The sequence below is a fragment of the Ctenopharyngodon idella genome, chromosome 9, assembly GCF_019924925.1.
Source record: "Ctenopharyngodon idella isolate HZGC_01 chromosome 9, HZGC01, whole genome shotgun sequence".
Lineage (NCBI taxonomy): Eukaryota > Metazoa > Chordata > Actinopteri > Cypriniformes > Xenocyprididae > Ctenopharyngodon > Ctenopharyngodon idella.
The window spans coordinates 29,248,077-29,265,761 of record NC_067228.1 but is presented as its reverse complement, the minus strand read 5'-3'; the positions used below and the strand labels follow the sequence as shown (position 1 = coordinate 29,265,761).

Below are 17,685 nucleotides of genomic sequence, written 5' to 3'. Positions count from 1 at the left end.
GGGATGGGGGACAGGCCCCAGAGTGCCTTAAACAATTATTGGTTACCTATAACAAATAATTGTGTCTGATTTGTCTCAGTCGTTACAAGGAACAAGAACAAAGAACCAGAAGAACTAACTAAGTGTGATTTTCGTGGGGGCTTTTTGAACTCTCCAGACAGTCTACTCCTTTGAGTCATGGCTTGTCCAATGAGAAAAGGTGCAATTCTCTGGCAGGGGATTTCCTTTGTTTGAAAGTTAGTTCATTTGCCTGGGTTTGTAGGTGTCACGAATATGGCTCCTTCGGCCCTTCCTCCGGACCACCGGAGGGAGCCATCACCGGAATACTGATCAGTTCTCATTCGGACTACGTTTCCCATGGGCCCTCACTCCTGGGACTGATTGCACACACACCTGCACCGCATCACACTCACACTATATAAGACACACTCACACACACACACATCGCGAAGTCTTGATTTGCCGAGGTGATCATTTCTGAGCGTTTTTCTGTGGACTGTTTATCTGTTACCGATTGGACTGTTTATTCCCTGCGACCCTTTGCTGCCTACCCTGATCTTTGCCTGTTTCCTGGACTGTGATTGTTTGCTGCCTGCCCTGATCCTTGCCTGTACCCTGACTCTGTTTGTCTGCCGCCTGCCCCGACCATTGCCTGTTACTGTTTATGCCTCTGCCTTTGCCCTGTCTACTCTGTAAGTACTTTTAATAAACTAGCTGCAAATGGATCCACATTCTGTCGACCCATCATTACAGAAGACTTCGCCTATCAGCGATCCAGCAGCCCTCATGCAGATTTCGTCAGAACTAACTGCCCAGGCCAACCAGCTAGCGGTGCATCAACATCAGCTTAACCGCTTAACTTCTCTTACCGAAGAACTGGTGAAAACGCTCCAAGGCCTCCGATTTAGCCCTGCTGAAATCGCCACACCGCCGCCCGTTGTTCCCGCCAATCCAGGCTTCGCGGCCTCCCCTGCGGTCAACCCTCGCCTAGCGCTCCCAGAAAAGTTCGACGGCAGTCCCGCCAGATGTAAGGGGTTCCTTCTCCAATGCTCCCTGTTCATCAACCAACAACCGTCTCTGTATCCCACCGAATCCAGTCGGATATCGTTTGTGTGTTCCCTGCTCACTGGCAAAGCACTGGATTGGGCCACCGCGGTGTGGAGAGATGACAGTCCTGCGTTCCCCACCTTCCAGGACTTCTTGCGAAGCTTTAAAGAGGTCTTCGAACATCCCGAAGGAGGCAAGAGCGTCGGCGATCAGCTATTGTCTCTCAGCCAAGGTAAACAAACAGCAGCTGAGTACGCGCTCAACTTTCGCACTCTCGCCGCTCAGACGAACTGGGTTGAGGACACATTAAAACTGCTTTTCCGAAGGGGTCTATCACTGGAATTACAAGCCGAACTCGCGTGCCGGGATGAGGGAAGCTCGCTCAACGCTTTCATCGAACTGGCCATTCACATTGACAATCTGCTACGCACCCGACGACCCGTTCGGCTATCCGCCTCAGCCGGACCCGCTTTGGAACCCATGCAACTCGGCTACACTCCGCTACTTCCCGAAGAGAGAGAAAGGAGACGACAACTACATCTGTGTCTCTACTGCGGCCAGGCCGGCCATATCAAGATTAACTGCCCCGTACGACCTCAGTCTTCCAATCCCAAAGCGGTGAGTTCTGCACCACACTCCAACTGCTTTAAAATTCCCATTCAGATTACCGTAAACGGCCAACGTCTATCCACTCACGCCTTGCTGGATTCTGGAGCCGCCGGGAACTTCATGTCTGATGCTTTCATCAAAAGTCATAACATCTCACTAACAGACTGTAATTCCCTGCTGACAGTGGAGGCGCTAGATGGGAAGCCCATCGGCGGAGGCAAAGTGATCCATATCACAGACGAACTCGCTTTACAAGTAGGGGCCCTTCACCATGAGCTCATTCGCTTCTACGTTATCCACTCACCCAACAACCCCGTGATCCTTGGTCTGCCGTGGCTCAGAACCCATAACCCACACATTTCCTGGAAGGAGGGCCAGATTGTACAATGGGACGCCAACTGCCATGCAAACTGCTTGAAACAAATTACTCCCCTGCCAGTTCAAGCCGCTGCACTCCAAGATTCTGACACCGAGAAATTAAACATACCCGAAGAATACTCCGATCTGGCTGTGGCCTTCAGTAAGAACAAGTCCACCGAACTTCCTCCTCATCGCTCCGGGGACTGTGCCATCGACCTGTTGCCTGGAACCACACCTCCCAAGGGCAGGATCTTTCCCCTGTCACAACCCGAGTCAGCAGCCATGAAAGCCTACATCGAGGAGGAACTAGCCAAAGGATTTATCCGCCCGTCCACATCACCGGCAGCCTCAGGATTCTTCTTCGTCAAGAAAAAGGACGGCGGATTAAGACCTTGTATCGACTACCGTGGACTCAATGACATCACAATCAAGTTCCGGTACCCCTTACCTCTAGTTCCTCCAGCCCTCGAACAACTCAGGCAGGCCACATACTTTACCAAGTTGGACCTTCGCTGTGCGTACAACCTGATTCGCATCCGAGAAGGGGACGAATGGAAGACAGCTTTTTCCACCACCACTGGTCACTACGAGACCCTCGTCATGCCGTTCGGGCTAGCCAACAGTCCCTCTGTCTTCCAGTCCTTTATTAACGACGTCTTCCGTGACATGCTTAATCGCTGGGTCATAGTCTACATAGATGACATCCTCATCTACTCCAACTCTCTCAAGGAACATGTTCAGCACGTACGGGCGGTACTCCAAAGACTGATACAACACAAACTTTATGCAAAAGCAGAGAAATGCGAATTTCACCAAACCTCCACAACCTTTCTGGGTTACATTATCAGCCGTGAGGGCGTGGCCATGGATGACAGTAAGGTGAGGGCGGTACAGGACTGGCCACAACCTCGCACACTGAAGGAGTTACAACGGTTCCTGGGGTTTGCCAACTTCTACAGGCGATTCATACGGAACTTCAGCGGTGTTGCAGCCCCGTTAACGTCCATGACCAAGCGGCAGTCCTCACGTCTCATCTGGTCCTCTGAGGCAATACAGGCTTTCCAAGAGCTAAAGGAGCGTTTCACGTCAGCACCCATTCTCCGTCACCCAGACCCTGAACTTCCCTTCATTGTAGAAGTGGACGCCTCCAGCACGGGCATAGGGGCCGTCCTTTCTCAGCGCCAAGGTAACCCAGAGAAGATGTACCCGTGTGCTTTTTATTCCCGGAAAATGTCGGCGGCTGAACGTAATTACGATGTGGGCAATCGGGAATTACTGGCTATGAAGGCAGCACTGGAGGAGTGGCGTCACTGGCTGGAGGGAGCAAAACATCCGTTCACCATTCTCACAGACCATAAAAACCTGGAATACCTGCGTTCCGCCAAGCGTCTAAATCCACGGCAAGCTAGGTGGGCCTTGTTCTTCACGCGCTTCCAGTTCTCTGTAACTTATAGACCAGGCTCTAAGAACACCAAGGCAGACGCGCTGTCACGGCAGCATGAGGAGGTGGAACGGACAGAAATCGCAGAGAACATAATCCCTGACACCTTACTGCTGGCTCCAGTTCAATGGGACATTATCACAGAGATCACACATGCCAACGAACAGACCACTCCTCCTCCAACATGCCCGCCGGACCGCACCTACGTCCCAGCACAGCTTCGGGACAGACTACTTCATCACGTGCACGACTTCCCAAGCTCTGGTCATCCGGGTGTTACAGCCACTCTCCATCTGCTACAAAATCAGTTCTGGTGGGACTCCATGTTATCCGACACTACCCGCTTCATCACTAACTGTACACCCTGTCAAACCACCAAGGCTTCACACCAAGCGCCAGCTGGACTGTTACAACCATTACCCATTCCTCAACGTCCCTGGTCTCACATAGCCATTGATTTTGTCACGGATCTCCCAGAATCCCAGGGCCACACCACCATACTCACAGTCATCGACCGTTTCTCAAAAGCATGCAGACTCATACCACTGGCCAAGCTACCCACAGCATTCGAAACAGCTGAGCTTCTATGCAATTATGTGTTCCGTTTCTATGGACTACCTGAGGACATTGTATCAGACAGGGGCCCACAGTTTACATCTCGAGTCTGGTCATCCTTCTTCAAGAGTCTCAATATCAACGTCAGCCTCACTTCAGGGTACCATCCAGAATCCAATGGCCAAACAGAGCGCATGAACCAAGAATTAACACGATTCTTACGCACCTACTGCCAGCGCAACCAGACTGACTGGAGCCGTTATCTGCTCTGGGCGGAGTACGCCCAAAACTCCCTACAGAAACCTGCCACTGGTGTCACGCCCTTTCAGTGCATCTTGGGCTTCCAACCTCCATTATTTCCTTGGTCTGGTGAACCATCCAATCTACCGTCTGTTACTGAATGGATGCAAAGAAGCGAAGAAACCTGGGACCAAGCTCACCATCACCTACAACGCGCCGTAAGAAGGCAGGAGATGCAGGCCAATCGTCACCGACGTCCCAATCCCCAGTACGCCGTGGGACAATGGGTTTGGCTGTCCACCAGAGACCTCCGGCTAAGACTTCCATGCAGGAAACTCAGTCCCAGGTTTGTAGGGCCCTTTCAAATTATCAAACAAATCACCCCAGTATCATTTCGTTTAGACTTGCCTGCTAATTACCGTGTCTCTCCCACTTTTCATGTTTCGCTGCTGAAACCCTCCGGGGGTCCGAGAGGGGAGCCAGAGGGAGCCGAGGTCCGCTCCCCCCCACCCTTGATGATTGAAGGCGAGGAAGCCTATCAAGTACGAGAGCTGCTCGACTCCAGGCGCCGGGGTAGGAGACTACAATACTTAGCCGACTGGGAGGGGTACGGCCCGGAGGAGCGATCCTGGGTCAATGCGGATGATATCCTGGACCCCTCACTCACAGAGGAATTTCATCGGACGCACCCGGAGAGACCGGCCCCTCGACCACGTGGTAGACCCCGGCGTCCGCTTCCTCGCGTCTGGAGCCGCTCACAGGGGGGGGGGCTCTGTCACGAATATGGCTCCTTCGGCCCTTCCTCCGGACCACCGGAGGGAGCCATCACCGGAATACTGATCAGTTCTCATTCGGACTACGTTTCCCATGGGCCCTCACTCCTGGGACTGATTGCACACACACCTGCACCGCATCACACTCACACTATATAAGACACACTCACACACACACACATCGCGAAGTCTTGATTTGCCGAGGTGATCATTTCTGAGCGTTTTTCTGTGGACTGTTTATCTGTTACCGATTGGACTGTTTATTCCCTGCGACCCTTTGCTGCCTACCCTGATCTTTGCCTGTTTCCTGGACTGTGATTGTTTGCTGCCTGCCCTGATCCTTGCCTGTACCCTGACTCTGTTTGTCTGCCGCCTGCCCCGACCATTGCCTGTTACTGTTTATGCCTCTGCCTTTGCCCTGTCTACTCTGTAAGTACTTTTAATAAACTAGCTGCAAATGGATCCACATTCTGTCGACCCATCATTACAGTAGGTTTGTGTCCATTTATACTCTGATAAATATAACAAACATACAATGCATTTTATGATATTTTGATGTCCACCAACATGTGAGTCATTAAACAAGGAGTAATTTGATAGTAAACATCACCTAGATGAAATACATTATCTCATAGTTCCAACTTTCAGGCATGCATAACACTATACAACATACGAAAGAACAATATACAAACAGTAATACAAACCCTGATTCCAAAAAAGTTGGGACACTGTACAAATTGTGAATAAAAAAAGGAATGCAATGATGTGGAAGTTTCAAATTTCAATATTTTATTCAGAATACAACATAGATGACATATCAAATGTTTAAACTGAGAAAATGTATCATTTTAAGGGAAAAATAAGTTGATTTTAAATTTCATGGCATCAACACATCTCAAAAAAGTTGGGACAAGGCCATGTTTACCACTGTGTGGCATCCCCTCTTCTTTTTATAACAGTCTGCAAACGTCTGGGGACTGAGGAGACAAGTTGCTCAAGTTTAGGAATAGGAATGTTGTCCCATTCTTGTCTAATACAGGCTTCTAGTTGCTCAACTGTCTTAGGTCTTCTTTGTCGCATCTTCCTCTTTATGATGCGCTAAATGTTTTCTATGGGTGAAAGATCTGGACTGCAGGCTGGCCATTTCAGTACCTGGATCCTTCTTCTACGCAGCCATGATGTTGTAATTGGTGCAGTATGTGGTCTCGCATTGTCATGTTGGAAAATGCAAGGTCTTCCCTGAAAGAGACGACGTTTGGATGGGAGCATATGTTGTTCTAGAACTTGGATATACCTTTCAGCATTGATGGTGCCTTTCCAGATGTGTAAGCTGCCCATGCCACACGCACTCATGCAACCCCATACCATCAGAGATGCAGGCTTCTGAACTGAGCGCTGATAACAACTTGGGTTGTCCTTGTCCTCTTTAGTCCGGATGACATGGCATCCCAGTTTTCCAAAAAGAACTTCAAATTTTGATTCGTCTGACCACAGAACAGTTTTCCACTTTGCCACAGTCCATTTTAAATGAGCCTTGGCCCAGAGAAAACGCCTGTGCTTCTGGATCATGTTTAGATATGGCTTCTTTTTTGACCTATAGAGTTTTAGCCGGCAACGGCGAATGGCACGGTGGATTGTGTTCACCGACAATGTTTTCTGGAAGTATTCCTGAGCCCATGTTGTGATTTCCATTACAGTAGCATTCCTGTATGTGATGCAGTGCTGTCTAAGGGCCCGAAGATCACGGGCATCCAGTATGGTTTTAATTGGTGATCCTCTGCCCATCTTGACTTCTGAGAGACACTGCCACTCTGAGAGGCTCTTTTTAAACCCAATCATGTTGCCAATTGACCTAATAAGTTGCAAATTGGTCCTCCAGCTGTTCCTTATATGTACATTCAACTTTTCCGGCCTCTTATTGCTACCTGTCCCAACTTTTTTGGAATGTGTAGCTCTCATGAAATCCAAAATGAGCCAATATTTGGCATGACATTTCAAAATGTCTCACTTTCAACATTTGATATGTTATCTATATTCTATTGTGAATAAAATATAAGTTTATGAGATTTGTAAATTATTGCATTCCTTTTTTATTCACAATTTGTACAGTGTCCCAACTTTTTTGGAATCGGGTTTGTAATACACAAGATGTACTGGGGAAATGCATGTTCATTCATTTAGACGAGGTTGTCAATGCATTAATGGCAAATAATCCAGTTTTATAGACAATGTATGGTTCTAGTGGCCTGTCTCCTAAGTGTCTTTGAAATGTGTGTAAAGAGCAAATGGTGCAGATGGGGTGATAGTGCTCAATGGGGGAGCCAGACCTTACAGGGCCTGCATGGGTGATTGCCTTTTACAATTGTGTTTGATCGCTCCAGACGCTACATAGATTGGCCAAGTCTGTCTCCAGATTTCCTATTGAACAAGCATTTCACCAGCTGAAGAGAAGACTAAAGGAAGAAACTCCCCAAAACAAGCAAGCATTGAAAATGGCTGTATTAAAGGCCTGGAAAAGCATTTCAAAATGTGAAACCAAGAGTCTGGTGATGTCTGTGGGTCACAGACTCGCTCCTGTGATTGCTTGCAAGGGATTTACAACTAAATAATAGCTTTTACACTTTTACATTTGCTTTAAGTTAAACCGTCCCAATACTTATGGTCACATTAGGCAGAGGGATTAAACTTTAAAAGTGCTGTTCTTCTTAGTTGATAAAACATATTTTGTTGAAACAGCCAATAATAAAATGTGACATTCTGTACTTCTGCCTCATATTAATCTTTTAATCAAATTTATAGATGTCTTAACACCACAGCTAACAGGGCAATTTTACTGTCCCAATACTTATGAAGGGCGCTGTGTGTGTGTGTGTATATATATATATATATATATATATATTTCCCCCTTTATGGTTGATTTATATTTATAATTGACCATAAGGCGTTATTTATTTAATTATATATGTGTATATATATATAGGAGTTTTATTTAAAATGTAGCTCAAATGGTGAAATATATATACATATATATATATATATATTATATATATTTCACCATTTGAGCTACATTTTAAATAAAACTCCTATTAATTAGGTGAGAGAAATGATATGCAGTGAGTGCTTGAGCAGGGAAGTCGGAGCAGGGTCGAAATGACAGGAAGTGGAGTTTTAATTTTTGATAAGTGCACTTATAGCCAGTGGGGTAGTGGGGGTGAAATCAGAGAGGGTAGAAACAGAAAGGTCAGGTGGAATATCATTGAGTAAAAGGCTACATCTTACAGAAGAAAATGGTGAATTGGCTTTTGTTGGATTAAGTTTCTACTCTTGGGGCCTGAATTTTTAATACTGTAAATCTAAAATGTTGCAAGGTGAAAAAGGCCCACTAAAGTACCTATTCAATGTATTGACGTAATTTCCACTGAAACGGAGACAAGGCAGGACACATCAAGCAGCTCCTCCCCTTTTTTTTTTTTTTTTAAATAGCCAATAGCGTTTTGTTTATATCACAGCTCGGTCAGAGCCATTGAACTCGACAAAGCTGCATTTGACAGCTATGACAGCCATAGTCTAATAGATTCCCCTTTTAGATTAAATATGAAACTGTTACTAAAGCAAAACTGTGAACATAGTCCTGCTGAGGGTGTGTAGTTGTGTAGTGAACAGTATGTAATTTATGTTGGTGCAAGGCACCATCTCTTGTGCTGTTTCTAATGCTGAGTCTGTCTGTTTCTTCTCCTAATCTAATCCATTGCTATCCACTCTGCTATCGTGTCTCTGGACCAGAGCAGACGGTGAATGCTTATATCTTCTAAATGCAAATTTTGTCATCTTTTTGGAGCACAAGCTTATAACATACTCATTATAAGCCAAAATAACTTACATTTTTATTTCATTGGGACTTTAAGTCATCTTGCACAGGGGTGTACTAACTTCTATTATGTACTGTACTGTCAAGTCGCTTAGATGCATCAGATTTGTTGAAAGCAGGCTTTAAACTGGCCCAGGAACGGTTCTTGTCATATCATGTGGAGGTTTTTTTTTCCTCCTTGTTATCTCACCTAGTAATATTTTAATAAACACATCCACAAACAAGTTCAGTAAACAAAGATGATAGACTTTGTCCCCGTTATGTCTAGGTTTAAGATGTCATCACAGTGAAAACACTTTACATTAAGATTTCAAAATTAGTTAAAATTAGTTAAAATGAAACCAAATTAAATAGGTGATTCTAGGATTTTTTTTTAACCGTGGGGTACAAAAGGGGCTGCAGTTACTACAGAGGAGCCAATCTTATGTTGTGTGTTTATCCAAAAAACTGTAGATATTCAAATCATGCAAAGTTCAGTAAGCTTTAAAATATGATCCCAGTGATTTCTTATTAGGAAATATTCCTTTATTCACTGTCGTAAATTAGAACAGATTAACACAATTTGTATTACCTCTAAGACCACAAGTGAAAACTAATAAAATAAATAAATAAAATAAATCCCTGCTAATTTGTGAATGAAGGACAAATCACAATAATAATAATAATAGAACTGAACATCAAGTTATATACACTTGTTTATAAAGAAAGAAAGAATTCCAGGTGTATAAAGCTTTTCGCATCAAAGTCATAGAAAGACTTTAAGCTGCAATCGCTGCCAAAGGTTTGTCAAATAAGCTAGGGTCTGAATACTTGTGTCACTGTGTTCCTGCTTGTGCAACCGTTGTATCTGTGGGCTTTTGTTATATTGCAGAGTGCACATGAGCGTTGGAGTGACTGGTATCATTTCAGCATGACACAGAAGAGTCTGGTACTGCAGGGCTGGCAGCGTGATCACTCAGAACTGCTCCTGACGGCACTGAGTGTGTTGGAGGACTGCAGGATCTCTCACATACAGCAGCAAGAACTTCAGAACCAGCGTTCACATCAGCAGAATATCTGCCTCAAGCTGAGAGAAAAGGTTTTTTACATTTACCATCTTAAGACACAGCCAAACTAGGTCTTCTGTTTTTAATACATCACAAATAATACATTTATAATGTGACATTATAACATACAGTTACTCACAGTTGTGTGTTGTGACATTACTTTCGGATCCAATTTAGTTGGCACTGCATCATCTTTTATTTTTTAGTCTCTCTGAAAAGCCTGCGTCGTGCTGTGTCTTGCTTAAAATAAAATAGAAAAATAAAGTGAATATATATATATATATATATTAGGGCTGTCAAGCGATTAAAATTTTTAATCTAATTACATGATGTGGCAATTAATTAATCTAATCACATCAATTTTGGCTTTGAAGTTAACCCCAAAAGATAATTTTAATGTTTTTTTTTTTCGTGTTAAACATCGAATAGACATTACTAAAAATAGCTTCAGAAAGAAATATTTTATTTGATTCAACATAGAATTTATTATACATGAACTTTTGGACCATGAGGTTGAGGAAATGATGACCGAAATTTAATTTTTGGATGAATTATACCTTTAATTTTTTAATTAATATGGAAATATTAAAATAATTTTTGAATAAAGTTAGACTCTAAATAAGAAACTAAAACTGCCAGTAGGTCTTAAGATTAAGCTGTTCATTCATTCATTTGATTCGTTCAAACGGCTGATTCATTCCGAAGTGAAATAAATGGTTCTCTTCAGGCTTGTTAGGCTACACAGAATGATGGGTGTATTACATCAAAGTAGACGGCTCTGTTTGCTTTGTAATCGCTCTCGCTGTTTGTCGCGTACTGCGTACCAAAATCAAGCGTCCGAACGACCAACCGATTGATCGAACGTCTTGTACTTTGAGCGTCTAACTGAGCGGGTGACCCACGTGCCGACCTGACGTGACGCCAGCGTCTTGAAATTAACTGGTTTTTAACCATGTAAGGAGCCAAGCTGATGTGTAAAGACTATAAATGGACATTACAGGCACTAAATACAGATATTTTATACATAAATACTAAATACTGAATCCTGTGCTTGAAAGTAGGGCTGTGAATCTTTGGTTAGACAGCGATTCAATTCAATTCACAATTCATTGGTGTTCGATTTGATTCAAGAATGATATTTGCAAATTCAGAATGATTCGATATGAGACGATTCACATTAAAATTCGATGCGATTTGATTAATTTGATTCGGTTCTTCATTTTAATATGCATTCATTAAGGTTATTGAAATGCTTCCCTCAATGTGTCTTAGTCAGGGTGAGGCCTTCAGGAGGTCAGAGAGTAAGGGCAAAAAACACACAAACAAACAAAAAACTTTTGTCCATTGTTAATGTTATTTCATGTTAGTTCTTAATGATGGTACATAACTTTTTTTTAATAGCCTATAAAAATTGGCATTTGTAGAAATTTACATAAGCCAAAACTTTAAAAGGGCTTTAAAAGTATTGTTAGGCCTAGTTCATATACTAGTTGAGGATAGTGTTAAAGGCTACACAACCTTAGTAAAGTGTTCCAGGTACATTAAACATGCTAATGCATACATGGAGAGACTACCCTAAAATATCATGCACTTTCCTAACTAATCCTATACTAACTTTTCCTTACGATGATTCTGAAAGAACAACAACAAAAAAAGAATTAGAGATGCAGGAATGAATAGGCTAATTGTTAAATAACAATTTAACAAGTGATGTAGTATCATCACTGCTTATCTAAAACATGGAAAATTCAGTATTTAAAGCATGCCATAGGGCTATTGCTGTCTTAACACAGAGCTGTCATCTGTGAATAGCAGTGGCCGTCCTGAGGAGAGCTCAAACGTGGGCTACAGACAGAGCGCGAGCGCAATCCAGTGAGAGGCGGTAAAGAGTGCATCTGCGCGTATCTGTGAAAGTGAGCTGTGAGGGAGAGCGCAAATGACGGCGCACAACGTCTCCATCAATTCGCGCTTGTAGTAATTTAATGTTTATATATTTTAAAGCACTGAATCGCTATAGAATCGCGATTAATCCGATTGTTAGCATTTTACATCGATTATCGGCCTAAATTAACGATTCACGATTCAAAAAACATGTTTCAAGATCGATGCATAGGCTATGCATCGTCAGGATTTGTAATCGATGCATCGAGAAAACGAGTGAATCGTTACACCCCTATTGATTGCGAGCTGCTCTGAACTGAAGCTCTGTTGCGAGAGCCTGAAGAAGGCGCAACAGCGCCATCTTTTGACTTTAAAACATGCAGTGCTCACATTTATTTAATAAAATTAAAGTTATCACATTAGGGACTATCGCGATTTGTTTTTCCATCCACAAAATATGACGCCTTAAAATGATCATTAATACTCTTGTTAAGGTACTGAAGACTTTTTATGACCTCAAGTTTATCTGATGAGCATGAGCGGAGTGGAATAATGAAAGTGATCAGCATGATTGATATTCAAAACAGTAAGCACGCGCTGCATTGTGTGTGTATCTGCAGTCTGTAGAGCCAGTTTCCCCTTTTGAATGACGAATATAGACAAATTTATATGAAGAAATAGGCAGTTGTCTTCTTTACGCAGGAGCAGAACAGTGTGTTCAAATGCAGCTTTTTTGCACCGACATAGGTGGGGACACAGTCGGCTTTCATCAGCGCTAGTAATTGGCGTCTGTTTGGTGTGTGATTTTTTTTTTTTTTTTTTTTTTTTTTTTCCCTACCCGTTCATATTTTGGCGCTCTAAATCAGTGAAACTTTCACACGCAGCATCTCATTTAATTACGTCAACACAGCAAATGATATGATAGGCTACTGGTCACAGAACACGCAAATAACATTCAAATTTTACAGTCATAACGTGTGAATTTGTATGGTCGGCAATGGCGACCTCAGCAAAAATATCACTCGCAAATTAATATGTTTAGTCGCAAATGCGACTGTTTTAGGCGCAGTCTGGAGCAATCTGGAATATTGCAACTCTTTTTAATGGAAGAGCTAGGAGGAGGAAGTTTAACGCACATGATATCACAGCCTATCCTACATGATGAATAAAAATAAACACATTATGTAATAAAATTTTATTTCAAACGAATGAGGAAAATAAAGTGGGTTGAATCCAAGCAGCTCTAAAGGTTTTTAGAATAGTTATAGAATAATCTGTCATCCTTCTGAAGGCACTCCGCCTGCGCTTGAGATGTTGAATGCTCTGTTGATCATTTAAACATGTTAATTACACAAATAAAATGTTTAGCGTACATTGATTGAACAGTGATTGATTAGTCTATATTTATTTATTTAATTTAGACTTTATTATTAAGCGAAGTAAACATTTTTCTGAAATATCCACAAGATATAAGATCGCATGATTTATCCGTCGATCAGATGCGTTCGTTACTATAGCAACAGTAGACTCCGGGTGCAGTGTGTTTCAGAATCAATCATTGAAAAAAGAACTTTTATGTTGAGATGATGAGAAAACAACTTTTGTTATCTCGAGATCACGAAAAAATAAGTCGTGATCAGGAGAAAACAAGATCCATGGCCGTTTAGGGCTTCCGTAAAAGTAGACAATATTTGCAAAATAATAATAATAAATTCACTGACTTTATGCAGCAGTAGTATGCTATTCTTAGCAAATTCAGATCGCAATGTTTGTGAATAGTATTAAAAGCAGCAGCATGCATAGCAAAATCATACTGCAACATTGCACATTGTATTAACAGCAACAGCAACAAATTCAGTATTGCATGAAGTAAAAATTAATAGCAGCAGTGGCAGAAGTAGCAATCTATGTAGTTGTGTAAGGATACAGTGAAAAGCTTTGTGATAGTGAACTTGTTACATGGTGACTGCAATGGAGTGCACGCTGTGACAGCTAAAGGCTGTTCACACTGGACATGACAAGTGATTGTTCAAATTCATTTGTACAATATATAGTACAATATATAGAAATGTGTCATGTTGCTCACATCACGCCCTGTTCAATGTACAGCTTCATTTACGTGTTCTATCGAATTTTTTTATATATATATATATATATAGCGCTTTTTACAATGCAGATTGTGTCAAAGCAGCTTTACAGAGATAACTGGTATATAATTTTGGCTGGTGTCAATACAGGCAGATGCAAAGTACTGTTGAATATCAAATGTCAAATGTCAAGTGTCCCCAACTAAGCAAGCCAAATGCGACAGCGGCAAGGAACCCAAACTCCAACAGGTGACATCAGGTGGCAGACAGGTGGCAAATAGGTGTTAAAATGGAGAAAAAAAACCTTTGGAGAAACCAGGCTTAGTCGGGGGGCCAGTTCTCCTCTGGCAGATTTGTTGCGTTGTGCCGCTCGCGCCTGGCATAGACAGAGTTAAGTGAAATAGGCTTTGTTTATGCTGGGTACACACTAAAAGATTTTTGAAAACTTACAAGATTTTCAAAATGTGAGAGACCACAAACATTAGGACAAAAAAATCCTAGATTTAACCGTTTTGCTCCTATAGTGTGTGGTGTGGTGTGCTGTGGTGTGACAAAGACAGCACACCACACACGAACAAATTTTCAGACTTCAGAATAAACATGACGAACGATAGGCAAGAAGAAATTGCGTTGATAGTGTTTGGAATGATTTTGGTATGTTTTACTGGACACGTTGTAGAAGCACTCGTGCAGTTGACTTGGCCAGTCCATCACCTTTACTCTCAGCTTCTTTAGCAAGGCAGTGGTTGTCTTGGAGGTGTGTTTGGGGTCGTTGTCATGCTGGAATACTGCCCTGCGGCCCAGTCTCATGCAGCCCCAGACCATGACACTCCCACCACCATGCTTGACTGTAGGCAAGACACACTTGTCTTTGTACTCCTCACCTGGTTGCCGCCACACACGCTTGACACCATCTGAACCAAATAAGTTTATCTTGGTCTCATCAGACCACAGGACATGTGAATTTAGAAGAGGCTTCCTTCTGGGATGACAGCCATGCAGACCAATTTGATGCAGTGGGCGGCGTATGGTCTGAGCACTGACAGGCTGACCCCCCCACCCCTTCAACCTCTGCAGCAACGCTGGCAGCACTCATACGTCTATTTCCCAAACATAACCTCTGGATATGATGCTGAGCATGTGCACTCAACTTCTTTTGTCGACAATGGCGAGGCCTGTTCTGAGTGGAACTTGTCCTGTTAAACCACTGTATGGTCTTGGCCACCGTGCTGCAGCTCGGTTTCAGGGTCTTGGCAATCTTCTTATAGCCTACGCCATCCTTATGTAGAGCAAAAAAAAATTTTTCAGATCCTCAGAAAGTTCTTTGCCATGAGGTGCCATGTTGAACTTCCAGTGACCATTATGAGAGAGTGAGAGTGATAACACCAAATTTAACACACCTGCTCCCCATTCACACCTGAGACCTTGTAACACTAACAAGTCACATAACACCAGGGAGAGAAAATGGCTAATTGGGCCCAATTTGGACATTTTCACTTAGGGGTGTACTCACTTTTGTGGCCAGCGGTTTAGACATTAATGGTGTGTTGAGTTATTTTGAGGGGACAGCAAATTTACATTGTTATACAAGCTGTACACTGACTACTTTATATTGTAGCAAAGTGTAATTTCTTAAGTGTTGTCACATGAAAAGATATAATAAAATATTTACAAAAATGTGAGGGATGTACTCACTTCTGTGAGATACTGTGTGTGTGTGTATATATATATATATATATATATATATATATATATATATTATATGAAATATGAAATACTTAGGATCATATGAAATACTTAGGACAGTGCTAAATTAAAAATTAAAATGTAAGATATTTTACATAAAAGATGTTTACATATAGTCCACACGACAAAAAATAAATAAATAAATAAATAAAATGGCCCCATTCAAAAGTTTGTGAACCATTGATTCTTAATACTGTGTGTGGTTACCTGGATGATCTTCTCTCAGGGTTACGTCTGTTTTGTACTCTGTTTTTCATTTTGTCACATGTCCTCCTTTGTTCAGTTTTTCCCACCACTCTTTAGTTGTCATAGTTACAGATTGATTTGAGTTTCAGTTCAGGTGTGTCTTGTTAATTATCTTGTTAAGGTCCTTTGTCTCTTGTATATAAATTCTGTGTTTTCCTTTGGTCTCTGTCAGTTCTCGTTTATTGTGAATGTGGTTTTCTCCTGTTTAATTCCTGGCTCCTGTGTATTTCGTCATTAAAGCCTGCATTTCTGCATTTCTCCTCGTCATGAGTGTTCATACACCATGTTCCATGACAGAAGAACCAACCTTAAAAAGATGATCCTGGCTGAGGACCGCCTGTGGGGCCTGAGGCAGAGTGGTCGTCCTTTGGAGAGGTATGTGGAGGAGTTTCTTGAGCTCTCCCATCAGGTGAGCTGGCCTGACGCCTCTCTCAATGTGTGTTTTCGGATGGGACTGGATGAGGATACAATTCGCTATAGCGAACCTGCTTGTTATTTCTCCCTAGTCAAGTTGATAAATCTTATTCTCTATTTAAACAGTTTAAATTTTGAAGTTGAAGAAGTTAAAGTAAGAAGTATCTTCTTCATCCAGCCCCATCGGAAACACACGTGGCCTCACCAGCTCACCCCACGCCTGTTCCCTCCACATACCGCTCCAATGTATCCTTCCACTTCTGTCCTCTGGCACTTCCGTGTCCGAAGATGGGGTTCCAACAGCGCTGCCTGCCTTCCTCCATCTGCAGGACTCAGGGCCATCCACGTCCTCAGTTCAGCGATTAAGATGGCCGCCACTCCTGAGCCTCTTCCCAAGATGGCCACCACTCCTGAGCCTCTTCCCAAGATTGCCGCCACTCCAGGGTCTCGTTCCAAGATGGCTGCCACGCCTGAGCCCTCAGCCGTTATGGCCACCACACTTGTGCCCGTAGGCATTTTGGTGGAGTATGAGGGTATGTCCTGGAGCCCAGAGATGGTTTCAGCTCCTAGGTCCGCACCAGTATCTTCTCCAGCCTATAAGTCTGCTCCAGTGTCTGCTCCAGCCTCAGAATACGCTCCAATGTCTGCTTCAGCCTCTGACCAATGACCAGTGATGGCTGCAGTCCCTGAGTCTGCTCCAGCGTCCGCTCCAGTCCCTGAGTCCGCTCCAGAGTCCGCATCCAGTCCCAGAGTCCGCATCCAGTCCCAGAGTCCGCATCCAAGGTCCATTCCAGCCCAGAAACCCATAGCTCCTCCCAAGGAAATTATTTGCGGGGGCCATATCCCCTTGGCGATAGTGGCCAAGCCTGGGGTCTGGGCCAAGGCCACGGAGGTCGCACTGCCATGGCGCCCTGAACTGCCGGCTCCGGCCTGGTCTCCTGAACTGCCGGCTCCGCATTGGTCTCCTGAACGGCCGGTTTCGCCCTTGTCACCTGAACTGCCGGCACCACCCTGGAGGCCTCCTAACCTTTCTGTGATGGTTGTTCCTGCCCTTGTTTGTTCTGGGCAGTTAAACTGAGCTCCGTTCTTCAGAAAAATCCTCCAGGCCCTGCAAATTCTTTGTTTTTTTTTGTTTTTTTGTTTTTTGTTTTTTTGGATGGATCTCAAAATCATACAATCAGTGCTGTGTAGGGTTCAAATATGCAAAAGATGCTGGAAAATCAAAGAATTTGCAGGACCTGGAGGATTTTTCTGATGAACATTGCACAGTTTAACTGCTCAGAACAAACAAGGGACTCATGAACAAACTTTGCAAAACAAAAAAAACAGCTGTAGATCATCCAAGAACCACACACAGTATTAAGAATCAAGG

The 17,685-nt window shown here is 43.3% G+C and overlaps 1 protein-coding gene across 3 annotated transcripts in view; it reads left to right on the top strand.

The window, feature by feature from the left end:
• Window positions 1–17,685, top strand: part of LOC127518799 (coiled-coil domain-containing protein 148-like) — a 139,096-nt gene that overhangs the window by 83,645 nt on the left and 37,766 nt on the right. For 2 of the 3 annotated variants that reach the window (XM_051905959.1, XM_051905960.1), the window contains one exon: window positions 9,765–9,971. The exons of the other annotated variant lie outside the window; for it this stretch is intronic. In XM_051905959.1, the coding sequence (XP_051761919.1) occupies window positions 9,765–9,971 (207 nt within the window). The remainder of the gene's footprint in view (window positions 1–9,764; window positions 9,972–17,685) is intronic. 3 annotated transcript variants of the gene reach the window in all.